General features: G+C 38.2%; 1 protein-coding gene across 4 annotated transcripts in view; it reads right to left on the bottom strand.

Moving 5' to 3' along the window:
- The window catches only part of LOC123500100 (guanine nucleotide exchange factor subunit Rich-like), a 303,302-nt gene that overhangs the window by 24,267 nt on the left and 260,448 nt on the right, over window positions 1–18,587 (bottom strand). For all 4 annotated transcript variants that reach the window (XR_006673172.1, XM_045248758.1, XM_045248759.1 and 1 more), the window contains 3 exons: window positions 16,391–16,581; window positions 12,004–12,179; window positions 11,396–11,880 (listed from right to left, as the gene is read on the bottom strand). Coding sequence is in view for 3 of the 4 variants with exons in the window: in XM_045248758.1 (XP_045104693.1) it covers window positions 11,415–11,880; window positions 12,004–12,179; window positions 16,391–16,581 (833 nt within the window). In the remaining variant the exon portion in view is untranslated. The remainder of the gene's footprint in view (window positions 1–11,395; window positions 11,881–12,003; window positions 12,180–16,390; window positions 16,582–18,587) is intronic.

Genomic DNA, 18,587 nt, shown 5'->3' with positions numbered 1-18,587 from the left:
TCATCATTTTTCCTTCTCGCCTCTTCCACCAATTCCTTATATCTTCTCTCTTCCTCATTTCTATTCTTTCTCACAAACACCTCTTTACAACCTTCTATCTCTCTTAACTTTGATGTTCTATATAGGATATCCTCCGCAGATTGTTGTGACTTCAGTACTACTTTAATCGGTCTGCTCACTCCTCCTTATACGGACCCAGTCTATGGATCTCTTCCACTTCTTCTTGTAGGTCTTTTTTCATCATCATTTAGATTTTTGAACAGATCTCTTACCGTTTTAATTCTTCCTTAATTCTCTTAGGCTTATATGTTATATTTTGTTCTTTCATCCCAAATATTAACACACTCTTCTTCTTTTCTGCTATTTCCTTATCAATGTTTCCTTATTCTTCATTACATTAACCAGTTCCTTGGACCTTTCTTTTTGTCTTCCTTCAACTGATCTTTAATTATTTCTTGTAATCCAACCATCTCTGCTTCCCTCGACTCAGTCCATTGTGTTTTCTTCAGTTCCCATTCCCTTTCAAACCTTTCATTCTGCTCACTAATCATTTCCTTAAAGTCATCTTTCTCCTTTACTACTCTCTCATTTTCTCCTCCAACCGTCTCTTGTATTTTTCAACCTCCACTCTCAAGTGTGCATTCTCATCCACCAATCGTTTTCATTTTCCTCCAGTCTCTTAACTCTTTCCTTCAAAGCCTTGCGAATTCTCTATCCTGCTCCTCCTCACTCCTCTGAACTTTTAATTCCTTCACCAACTCCTCAAATCTCTTCTCCAACATTACCAATCTACCTTGCATTGTTGCCCTGTTGAAGATGGACTCATGCTTTGACTGGCCACTTTGGCTTTGCTCCTGGGCCTCATCAACATATTTTGAATTTGGTAATTTATTTCTTACCGGTCTATCCATTTTTTTTTTTTCTCTTCCTGGGAGCATGTGGGTGTGTGGTCACTGAGGGCCAGGCCTGGTAGCTATGTGTGTGTGGTGGGATGCGTTGGCGGCTGCTATGGCTGGCCTTTGTGTGGTTCCTGCTCTGTCGTTTGGAGTGTGTGCCTGTGTGTGTGTGTATGGCATGTATGGTGTTGTTATAATCTAACTAATAAAGTGAAAAGCGTAGAAACTATGTTTTGCTTCTGTAGTTACCTGTCTGCATTGGGTCCGGAGAGTTGTTCCCTTAAAATATATTTGAAATTGTGAGGATTGCGGATGTGAGTTGGTTAAGAGGTTCAGATATATATAATTTGCCACGAAAACTCGATTCGAGCGATTTCTCTGAGTATATTCTGATCACACCTCCATATCCAATCACTTCCACCACCCCGCTGCCTTGCACAGAAACACCAGTGGAAGATGTACCGTATTTTACGGCTTGCAAGATGCTGCATCTTGGAAGATGCACCCTAATATTTGAAGGAAATTTCTAAGAAAAAAAAGTCATTCTCATCATACACATTCACCATATACCACTGAACACCATCAGAAGCAAGGAGTCTGCAAGACACTATTGTTTCACCACTCATTCAAATTTGCTGGAGCACTCACCACTTTAAAACTATGTAAATCATCATAGGTAAATATATATACACAGTGAAACAGTCCATCTCTTCTTGTTTTAGTCTGGGTGATGGCATGTATTATGTATTGTTTACATTAAATCACTTGTCCGATCAAAACCAAACACGCCAGTGCTGCAGTTTGTATTCATTTTATTTTGCAGTTGTTCATTTTATCAATGTGAATACAATTCACAATGGAGTTTTGTGTTGTGTGTGTGTGTGTGTGTGTGTGTGTGTGTGTGTGTGTGTGTGTGGTGTGTGTATTTACCTAGTTGCAGTTTTACAGGGCCTGGGCTTTATGCTCGTGTGGCCCTGTCTCCATATCTACACTTATCCAATCTTACTTTAAAACTATGCAAACTTGTTGCAGACACTACTACTTCATTCAAACTGTTCCACGTCTCAACATATCTTTGAGGGAAACTATACTTTTTAATATCTCTTACACATCTTCCCTTCCTCAGCTTCTTACTATGTGATCTTGTTCTTCAACTGGCATATTCTTCTCTCAGGATCAGATACTCATTGTCCACTTCGTCCATTCCGTTTATCAATTCATAAACTTGTATGAGATCCCCTCTCTCCCTTCTCTGCTCCAATGTTGGAAGATCCATAGCCTTTAGTCTCTCCTCATATGTCATCCCTTCAAGTTCTGGGACCATTCTTGTAGCCATTTTTTGTAGTCTCTCTAGCTTCCTTATGTGTTTCTTTTTGTGAAGGGTCCACATTACTCCTGCATATTCCAATCTGGGTCTTATTATAGTACTTATCAATTTCTACATCATTTCTTTGTCCATGTAGTGAAATGCTACTCCAATATTCCTTAGCAAATTATATGTCTCTGAAAATTCTATCAATATGGCTTGCCAGTTGATTATTTTCTTCTATCATCACTCCTAAGTCCTTTTCCTTTTTTACTTTCTCCAGTTCTACTCCATCTCCCATCTTATAGATTCCCACTGGTCGTCTTTCACTCTTTCCCATTTCTATGACATGGCTTTTGTCCACATTGAATTCCATCTCCCACTTTTTACTCCATTCCCAGATCCTATTTAGGTCTTCTTGCAGTATTTCACAATCCTCTTTTTGCTTTATAACTCTGCACAGTTTCGCATTGTCTGCAAACAGATTTATGTAGCTCTTCACTCCTTCTGGCATGTCATTTATATAAATGAGAAAAGTATTGCCCAATACTGACCCCTGTGGCACTCCGCTTTCTACTGCTCTCCACTTGGACTCATATCTTTGACTACTGTCCTTATTTCTCTCCCCCTCAAATAATTTTCCATCCATATCAATGTGTTTCCTTTTAAACCACCCTTCTCCTCTAATTTCCACAGTAACCCTGCATGTGGCACTTTATCAAATGCCTTTTTTAAATCCCAGTAAATACAATCAACCCATCCCTCTCTCTCTCTTGTACCCTATCAACTATTCTAGAGTAGAAACTCAGTAAATTTGTTACACACGACCGACCTTTTCTAAAACCAAATCGGCTATTTGATAATAATTTGTTGTCTTCAAGGAACTCGATCCATTGTTTCTTTATTACTCTTTCACATATCTTACATATTACACTAGTTAGTAATACTGGTCTGTAATTTAGAGGTTCTTCCTTCCTTCTGCTCTTATATATGGAAACCACCTCAGCTCTTTTCCATTCTACTGGTACTGTTCTATTTTCTATTGAGCATTTTATGATGTATATAGGACTTTTTTTTTTTCTTTCTTTTTTTTTTTTTACAGTAAGGCCTATAGCGCCTGTACACATTTAAAGATGTATTCGCTGTTCAGCTTCCGCCCATTAGTGGCGCAGGCAATTTTATTTATAGTGGTAGCCATATTAGGGCCCATATCACCGCCCAAGCTCATCTTGAGTGTAACCACCTAGAACCTGGGTATCATGGTGATATTTAGGTAACTTTCCACTGACAAATGGCATTTTTTCTGTCGTTATTCAACCTATGTCTTGAACGTCTGCCCGACCCACGATCACCACCTTATCCATTATGCTAGTTCTTCCCTACATTCTTTCAGTATTCTGCCTGAGACTTCATCCGGTGCCATTGCCTTTTCTTCATCTAGTTCCTTCATTAATTCTTTTATTTCAAGCTTGGTTACTTTAATTTCTTCCATATAGATGGTCTCTCTATTACCCTGTGGTCTTTCAAATTTGGATTCCTTAGTAAAGACCTCCTGGAACTTATTATTTAACAGTTCTGCCATACTTTTTGGCTCTTCCACCATCCCATTTTCTCCTTTTAACCTTTCTATTGTTTCTTTTTGTCTTATTTTTCCATTTATGAATCTGTAGAACAATTTTGGTTGCTGCTTGCATTTTCCGACTATGTCCTTTTCATAGATCCTCTCCTCTTCCTTCCTCACTTTAACATATTCATTTCTTGCTATCTAGAAGTTTACCTTATTTACTGCATTTCTATTTCTCCTCCACCTTTTCCACGCTCCATCCCTTTTCTCCTATGCCCTGGCACACTTTGCATTAAACCAATCTTTCTTTCCTTCTTCCTTAGGTCTATATTTCGGGACATATTCCTTGACTCCTGTTTTGTATATTTCCAAAAATAAGTTATATTTCTCTTGCACCCCCTCAGAGTTTTCCAATTCCTCCCAGTTAGCATATTTGAAATAGTTCTTGAGATTCTCAATATCAGCCTTTCTGTAATTTAATTGGTCTCCTTTGTATGATTCATCTCTATCTTCTTTTACCTCTTCTATATCCATTTCTAATATTACATGATCACTCTTTCCCAATGGGCACTTATATCTTATATCATCATTCATTTGTATACCCCTTGCAAAAACCAGGTCCAATCTCACCGGTTCGTTGTTTCCTCTGAATCTTATGTTTTCCTTTACTCTTTGGTCCATCATATTATCTATCATTAGGTTCAGGAATCTTTCTCCCCAGGCTTCTTTCCCCATACCACTTTCATAATTTTCCCAGTTCACTTCTTTACAGCTGAAATCTACTAATATCACTTTTCTCCTTTCTTTAATGATTCTCGTTAGACTCCTTATTGTGTCATCTATCATGTCTTTATATTCTTGATTGGTCCATGAATTTGTTTTTGGCGGCACATATGTTACAATGATTGTTAATTCTTTTTTTATTAATATGCATCTTAACATACAGTACAGTACTTTTGCTTTTCTATCCCCACCCCACATTCCACTTGGTTTATCACCATCTCATTCCTTAACATTATCATGACTCATGTGCATGTATTTGTGTGTTGCAATGAGGGAAGGGAGCGGCCCGTTTTCTCCATGCGCTGAGTAGGCTGCAGGAAGGATTATGGTATTGTAAATACTTGTAACAGCTAAGTACTGAGTTTACATAATATAAAAGACTGAATTATAAAGTACTTAAGCTAACATCATAATGTAATGACTCAACGTACAAATTCAGGTCGCTTTCGGTTAAGTGTCCAAGCTCACTTGAGGTTGGATGTTGCCATACAATACAACATTCGTCTTGGAAGACGCACTAGTATTTTTCAGGGTATTTTTTAGGAAAAAAAGTGTGTCTTGTAAGCCGTAAAATACGGTAGTACCAGAAGAGGATCTGGATGATCCCGTGGAAGAGGAGGAAGCAGAGGAAGCGCAGTTGGATGATGATGTCCTTGACTAGGAGGTGGACAGCAACGGAGTGTGCTTGTGAGGGGTGAAGACATTGACATCCTGCATTTATTTTTTTACTAGTGTTTACTTTTATACTGTGGGGTTATTTTTGATAAATGGATTTTTGATAAAGTGAAAAAGCTCAGAGGAAGATGGTGACTGACTGTGGTGTGAGTGGTGAAGGCAGTGATGCAGTGAGTGTTGTGTTTACGTATTCTTTGTTTTGTTGTTTTCTCTTATTATTTCTTGCTTTTCCCTTTACTTCAAATACATTTCTAGTATTTAGAATGGTAAATAATCAAAACATGTTAATTTAGCCAAATAAATAGAGTATTTTGTACAAATTTTTTTGGATCACATCCCACGTCCCCCCTATTATCTATTGTTTCTTACGAGAATTACAAGTTTGTTTTACGCAAATTTTGATATATGCGATGCCTCTTGGAATGCACCTATCGGGTAAATTGAGTTACCTGTATATGTATGTATATATATATATATATATATATATATATATATATATATATATATATATATATATATATATATCTATATATCTATCTATCTATCTATCTATCTATATATATATATATATATATATATATATATATATATATATATATATATATATATATATATATATATATATATATACACACACACACACACACACACACACACACACACACACACACACACACACACACAGGCAACCCCCGCTTAACGAAGGTTCACACAACAAAATTTCGCTACATCGAAGGTTTCCTTTTATTACCATCTGCTAATTTGACGAACACCAAACTCGCTTTAATGAAATTTTATCCAGGAAATTTTTTCCAAGTTTGAAAGCCTTGCCATATCACGCAAGCCAACAGGATTTTGAATACACCAGCACCTCTCGTGTACAACACGCGCACCACTCACTCCCCTAGTTCAAAACTATAACAGCGTTAGCAGCAGCTCGTCTTCCCTCGCTCAACATGCCACTAAAACGCCCTGCAATGTTGCCTAGCGTTGCTAAGAAGACCAGGAAATCTCTTACTCTCGAAGTGTAGCTGGATATTATTCACAGACATGAGATAGGCAAGAAAACTAATAGCATTGCATCCCACCATGACTTGACTCCATCTACTGTCTACCATTTTCAAGTCAGCAGACTCTATTAAGAAGGCTGGTGAGATCATATCTTCCTTGCAAGCTAAAAGAACCACCTGAACTCGTGACTCTACAATAAAATGGAAAGCCTTATGGAAATGTGGTACATAAGTTTTGTATGCAGTACAATGATACGCCCTTTGTTTACATTCCACAGGTTGCCAGCTAGCGTACTTCCTGCTCCACTCTCCCTCCCTTCATAAATTTAAGATCATCAACATTATAAAGTTACTTACATACATAAATTAGTGTACATTATAATGACTTACCGTATTTTACGGCTTACAAGAAGCACTTTTTTTCCTAAAAAATACCCTGAAAAATACTAATGCATCTTCCAAGATGAATGTTGTATTGTAAGGCAGCATCCAACCTTAAGTGAGCTTGGATACTTGACAGATAGCGACCTGGATTTGTATGTTGAGTCATTACATTATGGTGTTAGCTTAAGTACCATTTAATTCAGCCTTTTATATTATGTAAACTCAGTACTTGGGTGTTACAAGTATTTACAATACCATAATCCTTCCTGCAGCCTACTCAGTGTGTGGAGAAAACGGGCCGCTCCCTCATCTCATTGCAACACACACATACATGCACACGAACGCACACACATGCCAGGTGCCTTTATACCTTTATTAATAAAACATCCAAGTGGCTTACTCATTCAAGCAAGAGTCAAAACTCCACTTGTGAATTGTATTCACATTGATAAAGCCTATGAAGCACGATTGCAAAATAAAATAAATACAAACTGCAGCACTGACGTGTTTGGTTTCGCAATCGGACAAGTGATTCCGTAATGTAAACAACAGGTCCAAAACATGCCATCACCCACCACTAAAACAAGAAGAGATGGACTGTTTCACTGTGTATATGTATTTACCTATGATGTTTTTATTTACATAGTTTTAAATTTGTGGTGAGTGCTCCAGCAAATTTGTAATGAGTGGTGAAACAATAGTGTCTTGCAGACTCCTTGCTTCTGATGTTTTTGTGTTCAGTGGTCAGGTATATGGTGAATGCGTTCTTGTATGAGAATGACTTTTTTTTTCTTAGAAATTTCTTTCAAATATTAGGATGCGTCTTCCAAGATGCAGTGTCTTGCAAGCCGTACAATACAGTAGTCTTAGATTAAACTGCTTAAATGTTTAACTTCATAATTTTTACTTTCATTAAACCTTTTACTGTACTATGATGCACTCTCGCTTTGTTTACTCTCAGTGGAAGTTCAAGTCAGGGGTTAAACTTGTTATAATTGGTTCGCTTAACGAAAATTCGCTTAATGAAGGTTTTTTTTAGGAACGTAACCTGTTCGTTAAGCAGGGGTTGCCTATATATATATATATATATATATATATATATATATATATATATATATATATATATATATATATATATATAAAACAAAATGGGGATTATGTATGCTTGCAATCTTCGTAATGTATGTATGGTTAGCAGTAACTGGAAGTCATTGTAACTTATTATTATTATAATTACTATCATGATCATCATCATCATCAGAGAGAGAGAGAGAGAGAGAGAGAGAGAGAGAGAGAGAGAGAGAGAGAGAGAGAGAGAGAGAGAGAGAGAGAGGGGGAGAGCATGCTTAGACCTGAATGAGTGATGTCACTCAAATGGCGGGAAAATAAGCCTGGTAGCAGAGACCGCCAAAAACGGCCAAAAGTAATGCTACGTGTCTTTATTTTTTTCCTTGAAATTCTCAGGTGCGGAAGTCTTAGGTGCAGAGGTACATACTTAAAATGTCGCCTTTCTGTACCTGTTACTTCCACACTTCTTAAAATCTTTCCGTACTTCGAACCTCCGCACCTCGTTTGGTGGTCCGCAGCTACGGAGGAGCAGAGGTGCAGACCAAGGTATGGAAGTGCCCAGCTCTGGTTGTCTGGAAGGTTATGTCGATTTGATAGATGGAGGAATTGAGTTTTTGAAGCATTGAACACTACTAAGTTTTTCTCTGCCCCAATCAGAAATCTTAGAAAGATCAGAAGCCAGGCATTCTGTGGCATCCCTGCGTAATCTGTTGACTTCCTGAGGGGTTGATTGTCTCTGAAAGGATGTGGAAAGGTGTAGGGTGGTATCATCAACGTAGGAGTGAATAAAGCAAGATGTTTGGTTAAGATTACTAATGATTATTAGAAAGAGAGTAGGTGACAGGACAGGCCCCTGAGGAACTCCACTCTTAATAGATTTAGGAGAAGAACAGTAACTGTCTACCACAGCTGCAATAAAATGGTCGGAAAGGAAACTTGAGATAAAGTTCTAGAGGGAAGGATAGAAACCATAAGAGAGCAGTTTTGAAATCAAAGCTTTGTGCAAGACTATCAAAAGCTTTTGATATGTCTAACGCGACAGCAAAAATTTCACCAAAATCTTTAAAAAAGGATGACCAAGACTCAATAAGGAATGCCAGAAGATCACCAGAAGAGCGACCTTGATGGAAGCCATACTGACAATCAGATAGAAGATTGTGAAGTGACAGATGTTTAAAAATATTCCTATTGAGGATAGATTAAAAACTTTAGCCAGGCAAGAGATTAACCCCTTCACTACGGTGACGCCTATGTGGGCGTCATGAAGCCCCAGTAGCAAATACGGTGATGCCTACGTAGACATCATATTTCTTTTCTGAGCTTTCTTCAGTTCAGTTGTCCCGTTTAGTGTGTTGGATACCAACTACACACGCCGTATGCTGTCCTTGAAATCCTAGTGCTCCTCCCACCATTCTTGTCTCCACCAATCACTAAAGATAAGCTACATGCGTCCCGCCTTGTGTCTAAAATTACCCAATGGCATAGACTGTTCCCATCTCTCTCTCTCTCTCTCTCTCTCTCCCATCTCCCTTTCCTCCTTCCCCATCTCCCTTCCCTCCCTCCCCCTCTCCCTCTCGAAAGATAAGTTACATGCATCCCGCCTTGTAACATTCGTGAAAACACACACACACACACACACACACACACACACACACACACACACACACACACACACACACACACAAAAACAACAAATTTTCTAATCTCTCTCTCTCTCTCTCTCTCTCTCTCTCTCTCCCTTCGTTTCCTCTCCTTCCCTTCCTCCCCTTCTTCCTCTCGAAGATAAGCTACATGCGTCCGCTTGTGTCTAAAATATTAGCAAATGTCACACTCTCTCTCTCTCTCTCTCTTTCTCCGAGAGGCGTCCACTTCCCTCTTTGAAGGCGATATAGTGACTAAAAAATAGCAGCATAATACACAAAGACGACAAGTATGACAAGCTTGCACGAGTTTCCAGCCTCGGGCGCACTACCACCCGTATATCATACAGGCGGGCTTTTTTAACATACGGAGTGAAGGGGTTAAAGCTATAGGACAGTAGTTTGAGGGATTAGAATGGTCACGCTTTTTAGGAACAGGCTGAATGCTGGTAAACTTCCAGCAAGAAGGAAAAGTAGAAATCGATAGACACAGTTGAAAGAGTTTGACCAGGCAAGGTGCAAGCACGGAAGCACAGTTTTTGAGAACAATTGGAGGAACCTCGTCAGGCCCATAAACCTTCCGAGGGTTTAGGCCAGCAAGGGCATAGAAAATGTCATTACAAAGAATTTTAATTGTAGGCATGAAATAGTCTGAGGGAGGAGGAGAGGGAGAGACAAGCCCAGAATCATCCAAGGTGGAGTTTTTAGCAAAGGTTTGAGAGAAGAGTTCAGCTTTAGAGACAGATGAGATGGCTGTGGTGCCATCAGGATGAAATAAAGGAGGGAAATATGAATGTAAAGTTACCAGAGACATTTTTAGGGCAGATGCCAGTCACGAGGGGAGTTAGAGTTTGAAAGATTTTGACATTTTCTATTTATGAAGGAGTGTTTGGCAAACTGAAGAACAGACTTGGCATAATTCCAAGCAGAAATATAAAGTGCATGAGATTTAGGAGATGGAAGGCTCAAGTACCTTTTGTGGGCAACCTCTCTATCGTGTATAGCACGAGAACAGACTGTTAAACCAAGGTTTAGAAGATTTAGGTTAAGAAAAAGAATGAGGAATGTACGCCTCCATGCCAGACACCATCACCTCTGTTATGCGTTCAGCACAGAGATGGGTCTCTGACACGGAAACAGTAACCCTGGCCCTGAGTGTTTCAGTGCAGTTCCCACTAAAAGCAGCGTGGGTGTGCATGATGTCAAGTCAAGCTGACCCATGTTAAATTGAATAAATCGCATTATTTAATCATATGTCCTTAAATACCAAGTCCTGTTAAACTGAAATCACGTTATTCAAACACGGCTTAATTGAGAGATGACTGTATTTCAGGGATGGATCGTATTATTTTTAATGTTGTTTCTTTGTTTTTCTGCATTAAGTCAAAGTTTACATGTTTTGTGTTCATATCTTGAGGGGGCATTTTGTTAAATGAAATACAGAAATAAACAAGAAATAGGTAGAAACACAAACATGAATTAGTCATGAGGTAACAAGACTGATTTGGAAGGAATCTCTCACCACCTGCACCAACTGTTGTGCCACTAACCACACATTTTTTAACTTGAAGACTTTCTGAATTGTGTAGTCCACCCTTCCAGAGGCAGATATATAGTGTCTGTTAACTATGAAATCTTTTAAACTGAGATTTAAGTGCACTTCACTATTACTATCTCATACCTAACTTCTCGATTTCTTAATTCATCAGTCTTTACATTTTGTGATCTTACATAATATGTGTGTGCTTATCTTTATGTGGGGACAGGGAGAGGGAGATACACCTAGTCTTGTCTAGCCATCTCTGCAGGGCTCAATCTGGTATAGATAGACTGATATATAAAATTTCCATTTTTAAATATGTACTATCATTTTCAGTCAGTTAAACTGCTATCCTGGTACCAAAGCAATTTAGGTCAACCCTTTCATGCATACTTCCATAGATGATGTATTATTGTACCATCTACATAGTAAAGTGAGAGCATATTTCACTGCTCTATAATTAAATTAACTTACCTCTTCACTTTAAAAAAAAATTTTAAAAATATTTAAATTGTAAAAGAAAGCTTACCTGCAACTTGCAGTACAGCCTAAGACACTACACATGCTGCACTGCCCCCTTCCTCAACTGCCATGGGATCCTCCTCCTCAACTAACAATTCTTCTTCTGATGCTTGAGACAAAGTTTCCTCTGCTAAGGTCTCAGTGGTGCCAGAAGTTTGGCGGGGCAATATTGACATTCTTTGTATGGTTGGCTGCTGCAACTGTTGCTGAGGGAGTTGCTGTGACAACTGTGCAGGTTGCTGATTTTGCTGTTGCTGCTTTAATGACTGCTGAGGAGCAGCCTGTTGCTGATTGGATATAGGAGGTGCAGTCTGTATAGTGGTTCTGACACATGCTTCTGCATTTGAGGGTGAAGGCTCTGACTCCTTACTAGTGGAAGGGGGACGAGAAGAAGGGGGACTGGGTGTCCTGGACACCTCCCTTGTACTGGCTAGCCTTTCCAGCACCTTCACTTGACTCATGATGGCACCTAAAAAGTTCTGGTAGCCCAAGCTGAAATAAACAAGTAATTTTATCTATTATAGTGATAAGGAAAAATTAATCATGAAGGGCATGCATAGTGATATTTCATAATAGCGCTATGGTAAATTTGGGTAGAAATATATATTAGCTAACCATTCAGTAGTGGTGAAGAGCAGAAGGTCCTGAAGTCCAGCTGTAAGTCTGTTTATAACCTGAGCTGGCACATCAGGTGCCCTGGCCAGTGTCACTACTCGCAACACAGCCAGGGCATCACGTAGTACCACTGCAACCACAACACTCCATTCCAGACACCCAGCCTCAAGCAACACCTGAAGAAAGACACAAAGCATTCAATGATTCCTTCAGCATGTATATTTTTCATCACATTTTTCTTCAAAATCTCTTTATTACTAATTACTCTTTGTAGCATAAAATCTTTTATTCTTCTCTCCTTAGAGTAATTTTATAACCTTTAAGATATCTTCTGGAAATAATTTTGGAAAACTTCTTCTTTACTCTTACTTAGTTACCAAGTACCAAAATATACAAGTACTACTCACTCAACTCCATACCCAAATATACACAGTAGCTAACAGTGATGACATATTCGGCAGAATATTATCAAATGCTGTTTTCTCATGATATTTGGATGAATAAACATGATTTTAACTGTACTTAGAAGGAAAATCAATGGTTAATCATAAAAAAAGGTGCGTAAAGCCATTTCAGTGTCTTTTAATTATAGGGTAGGATGAGATAGGCATAACCATCCTTTGTACTTGGCATAGGTTTGCTGAGTGAAATTTAACCATGTGGTGCAGATACAGATGGCTTAATACCCATATCCCTCCCCTATCTCCCTCACATTTTTGCCACCCTCACACTCCCTCAAGCCTGCTGCCTCACACTTCCTCACACCTGCCACCTCCCCCTCTCCCTCCCTTATGTCTGCCATCTCGAATTCCATCAACAACTGCTGCCTCCTCCTCCCTTGCATCAGCACAGTTTTCATAGTGGTGAGTGTTACTGGTTGACAATGGAAAATAAAATTAATTGCAAGAGTAATAAGAATATCTGCTAAAAAGTAATATGTACTATATTTAATGGCTCATAAGATGCACCTTTTCTCCAAAAAAAAAAGCCTCAGGAAAAGATCCTGCATCCTATGAGGCCAAGGTTCAGTATTGAGACAGTGGTTGGTGGCAACAGAGGCTGAGGTTCTAAAATCAAACCCTAGACATCTTCATAGATGTAAACAAAGGGATGATAGATACCACACCACAAAATAACTCTTTCAAGGTACCAATATATGATAGATCATACTTACTGGTAATTCACATAGAATGATACCTGTCAAGAAGAATTTGCCAAGTGACTATGCATCATGCATTGTATGAACCAAAACAATTGCAGTTGGTGTCCGCTTTTTTTTTTTTTTATGTTATGGCCCATAGCACTTGTAGACATACTTGAAGAGTATATGTGGGAAGCACTGTTAAGCTTCCGCCCATTAGTGGCACAGGCAATTTTATTTATAGTGGTACCCATATTAGGGCCCATATCACCACCCAAGTGCATCTTTGGTGTAACAACCCAGAACCTGGCTATCATGGTGACATGTAGGTAACTTTAAATCACTTGACAAATGGTATAGCTCCAAAGTGGTATGTGGTGGGATTCAAACTTATGCGTGGAGGTCTGCCCGATCCCACATTCACCACCTTATCCATCATTTGATCTTGAAACAGGCAATTTTCACTGCATTCTTTAGTATAATGCTAGTACTACTCCTTGAGGTAAGATACACTTTCATACAATTAAAATTGCACCAATCTTTTAACATTCTTACCTTTCAGACATGTAAAAAAAAAAAAAAAAAAAAAAAAAAAAAAAAGATAAAAAATTTATGATTATTAGCCTTGTAGTAGTCTCTGACTCTCTCTCACAGTTACTGCCAATGCTATATGCCAGGTACAGAGGTACCTTGAGATGTGAGCTGCGAGTTACAAATTTTTTGAGATACAAGTCATGCTTGAGGATGTTGCCGCAGGTTGGCGGCTCGGCACATCAGTCCAGCCTCAGCTGAGTTAGTATCTATGTGTTTCCCATGGTTCTCATGCACTGTGATTGTTCTTTCATCATTTTCACACTATTTACTGTGTTTTTTTTTTTTTCCAAAAGAAAGTGCAGTTTTAATTTACATTTGTTTACATGAGAATGATGCCTGCATCCTTTCCTCCCTCCCTTCTCCTCCTCCACCATTTACCACCATTAGATGAAAAAAGTCTGTCTCCAAAGTAAGAACACTAAATAAACTCTTGCTGCTATTTCATATATTTTCATGCAATGATAAAGTATGCATGTGTACGCAACTGAAAAGGCAAAACAAATTTCTCTTATCTCCACCTATCTTCTCCATCGACGCTTATGGGGAACAATGTAAACAAACCTCCATGGCTGTGGTGGTGTGGCCTCTATTCTCTCTCTCTCTCTCTCTCTTACTTAAAACTTCATTTATTCAATGAATAATGTTTACAGGATCATCAACGAGCTTTTCTGTGATTATCAGAGTACCCAGTATTATTTGTATACTCCAGCTGAATGACAGTCCCAAGTGAGTGTTGGAAATGGTAATGTCTCATGGAATGCATCCTCCCAGACAAATACATATACTTTATAAGAATAATTTATCTATTCACATTATCTTTTGTTATGTTTCATTATGTTTCTGTGCAATAACTATTACTTATAAATACCTTTTTCTTACCTGAAAGCACGTAGAAAAAAAATTAGGGGTGCTCTTTTTGGGGAGGCTGGAACAGATTAATGGCATTTCAATGCATTTCAATGGGAAAAATTGTTTTGAGATATGAGCCTTTTGAGATACAAGCTCCATCATGGAACAAATTAAACCTGTATCTCAAGGTACCAATGTATATGTTTACATATACATTAGTATGTAGCCTACTAGCAGAGATCAAAGTTTTTTAAATGCAAAATATTGGGATCCAGTAGTGATCTAAATGCATGCGAATCTTCAAATATCAAGTGAAATCCTTCACTTGATGTCCAGAGCTTAAATCTGCTCATTTATCTTTTTTTTTTTTTTTTTTTTTCATTGCCTGCCAAAAGTGGGTGTGTCATATGAGTCCATGCATTTATGAACCATCAAATATGACAGTTAAAATAATTTGAATTTTAATTATATAATTCATTGTCAAATTAATACATATTTATTTGCATACTTTCCTAGTATTGTTTCATGTATTTATCATGTTTTATCATAATACTGTATTTCGTACCATTTCTTTTTATTATTAATGTATAGCAATGCTTCGGCTTTTAAACTGAATTACAGGCAACCCCTGATTAACAAACGTTCACACAACGAAATTTCGCTACAATGAACGTTTCCTTTTACTACCATCTACTCATATAACGAACACCAAACTCGCTTAAACAAAATTTTATCCAAGTAATTTTTTCTAAGTTTGAAAGCCCAGACGTATCACGCAAGCTGACAGGCTTTTGAATACACCAGTCCCTCTCGTGGACAAAATGTGCACCACTTGCTCCCCTACCCTTACTCACTCTTAGTTCAAAACAATAACAGCACCCAGCAACAGATCATCTTCCCTCGCTTAACGTTCTACCAAAATGCCCTGCAACCAGCCCTGCAATGTCGCCTAGTATTGCTAAAAAGACCAGGAAGTCTCTTACTCTCAAAGTGAAGCTGGATACTATTCACAGACACGAGAAAGGCCAGAAAACTAACAGCATTGCTTGCCACCATGGCTTGACTCCATCTACTGTCGCTACTATTTTCAAGTCAGCAGATTCTACTAACCCTTAAAATACGGGGAGTTGATTTACTTTCAGTCTATTACAACGGGGAAAAATCACACCTGTCAAAAATGCTAAAAATATTTTTTTTCCTTATAAAAACATATTTCTTTGGGTTATTCTGAGTACAACGATGTAATTTTTAACATGTTATGACCTCTGAGAGCAAAGTTATTGCATATAAAAAATTCATGGCAGAACCTGCCGCTAAGAAATACCCCCCAAGCTACGATAACACAGCGCTCTCTCTCTCTCTCTCTCCTTTTGGGCATTTCAATTTGATGTAAAAGTAGGAACTTTTGCACTTTCATGTCAAGAAAATGTAAACTCAGATATATGAAATTATGTGTAAAACAGAAAAAGAAAAAGAAACCACCCAAACTGTGGGTAAGAAATTTCCCCCGTTTTCTTTATATATATCTTTTGTGTTTCACACAAGATCTAATGTTATGTTATGTTATGGAGTGTAGAAGGTTTCTAAGTATTACACTGAGGTATTCAAATCTCCCACTAGAATAACTTACACAGATCTCTCTTTTCAATTTGGCAAATTTCTTACCCTGCCCGACTTATTTAGCTAGGTATTTGCACTTAAAAGTGTCATGTTTGGCAAGATTATTTCAGCACCAATTACTTGCCAAATGTGTTCTTCCACTGTACATCATTTGTACAAATGTAACAAGGATATTATACATACCTGCAAGAGGTACCTCAACTGTACCTCAGCATGAGGAGGTGGACGAGGAGTAGGCTGGGGTGGGGGGTCAGGAGGACGGGAGAGCAGATCTCGAGTAGGATCACTGCCATCAGTTCCCCAGTCTCCACAGAGACTGGAGGTATCATCACCATACACAGTTCCCTCCTCACTCATCACACTTATTGTGTCACCTAATGGAAAAATATTGGAAGTTATTAGGATTTTCAAGAGGATAATCTTGTGACCCCTTAAGCTTGTGCATTGCATTCACCACATTATTCATGCTTCTACTCCTCTGTTGCCTACTATAATGGATATCATCATATCTCTGTATTCATATGTGATCATACCATGAGGATTACCTTGACTCCATGTCACTGAGTGATAGTGAGCTACTATTGAAATACTGCTTCCCTCGGCATGAACTTTTCTCTTTCTAACCTCATTCTAACCCACCCTAACAGTTCATTTTTCGGATAAATGAGCTGTCACATTGGAAGATGAGTAAGTGGATAAAAGGGATAATGATCAGATAATCAAATTATCATATTGCAAACCATCAAATAGCATGAGAAACTTGTACTAATTGGTCCCTGTTACTAAAAACTACAAAAATTCAAAGCTGAGATCAGTTTATGCAATGTAACAGCCAACCATTTCACAAGACAAATGCAAAACATACTGGAATTACTGTGATAATAGCAAGCCTAGATAACTAAATTACCCCAAAATTATGCAGTAGGGTAATAGGAAAGGACCCAAACTGTTAAGTTTTCAGTGTTTGGGAGCTGGTTTAATTCAGGAGATGATAACCATCGTCTTGCAGTATGTATTGAGTAGTCATCTCTATATTACCATATATCTTTTTATTTTTTTATGTAGGAGAGAAGGCCAGTCAAGGGCAATAAAATACAGACAGAATGAACTCTACTTTAGTAGTTAAATAGTGAAAGAATTTACTATAGTCAGAGGAGTTAGGGAGAGATAGACAGCACATATGAATTTAGTTTGAGTGACTATTGAGTCAAAGCCAGATGGTGGGAAACTTGGAAGATTCTAGAGTATGAGCACATGACTAAGTTAAGTCGTGGAGCAGATAGATGCAACATCCAGCTTTGGAACAAAAATGAGAATAGAGAAAGTAGGAGGGAACTGAGAAAGGGTTACTGTCAGTTGCCTCAGACAGCTCTGTTTCGGTGAGGAAAAGAAGATTAGGTTTAGTAGAGGAGAGGTGGTGTTCCAGAGATTGAAAATTAGATCTAAGACTGAATGTTGCATATGTTAATGAAGAAAAAGTTGAGGGAGGTGTCACGACATTTAGGGTCATCAACAACATTTTTGGTCCCCTCCCCAGAAGGGGACTACAAGGCTGGATTTGGAGTAGCCATTTTTTTTTTTTTTTTTTTTTTTTAAGTGAAGGGTGTGTGTGTGTGTGGCAAATGCATGTAATTTTGAGTGAAGAAGGAGAGTTGTATTTATAAGGCAGGCTGTGACTGCCCCCTTGAGTTGTGAGACACAAAGGGAAATGTTCAGCAAGATCACAACTAGCTTTAATGGAGAGTTCACAGCATCCCCTGAACTAGTGCTGTTAGACCTCGCTGGGAGTAAATTATCATTTTAGTAGGTGTCTACTACCTCCTCCATATATATATATATGGTAAGCATCTATTGATTTACCATGCTTTTACCCCTTCCAGTATTTTTCTCGTTATTTTACTATGGTATTTCTTTATAGTTACTTGAGTTTATATGATTATCATCATCATACAAAACAAAATATAGTTGCCATTCATAAAAAACTTTAATACAACACAAAACCTTACCAGACACCTCATCTTAACTCTGCACAGGTTAATGTTTCACAAGAAAAGTGTACTTCAATTTTTGTTTGGTTTTCTTAATAAGAAAAAATCAATTTGCAGCCAAAACCAAAGTACATAACCAGAGGGTGTTGCAGTGCTTTCATCTCTATATACCAAAGTTGTGTCTTACTATAGTCTGAATAGGGTATGCCTTCAGACTAATAACAACTCATCAGGATGGCCATGGTCTATTTATTAGCAAACATTGTTAGGTTTCTGTGATGCCGAAAACGTCTATGCAGAAGAACGGTTTGGTTGACAATAGACAAACTCGCTATCAGACTTTGATTTCTAAGTTATGAATATAAGCTAATTTCCAAGGCTTCATATGTTCA

The sequence above is a fragment of the Portunus trituberculatus genome, chromosome 50 (genome assembly GCF_017591435.1).
Source record: "Portunus trituberculatus isolate SZX2019 chromosome 50, ASM1759143v1, whole genome shotgun sequence".
Lineage (NCBI taxonomy): Eukaryota > Metazoa > Arthropoda > Malacostraca > Decapoda > Portunidae > Portunus > Portunus trituberculatus.
This window is presented reverse-complemented; position numbering and strand designations above follow the sequence as displayed.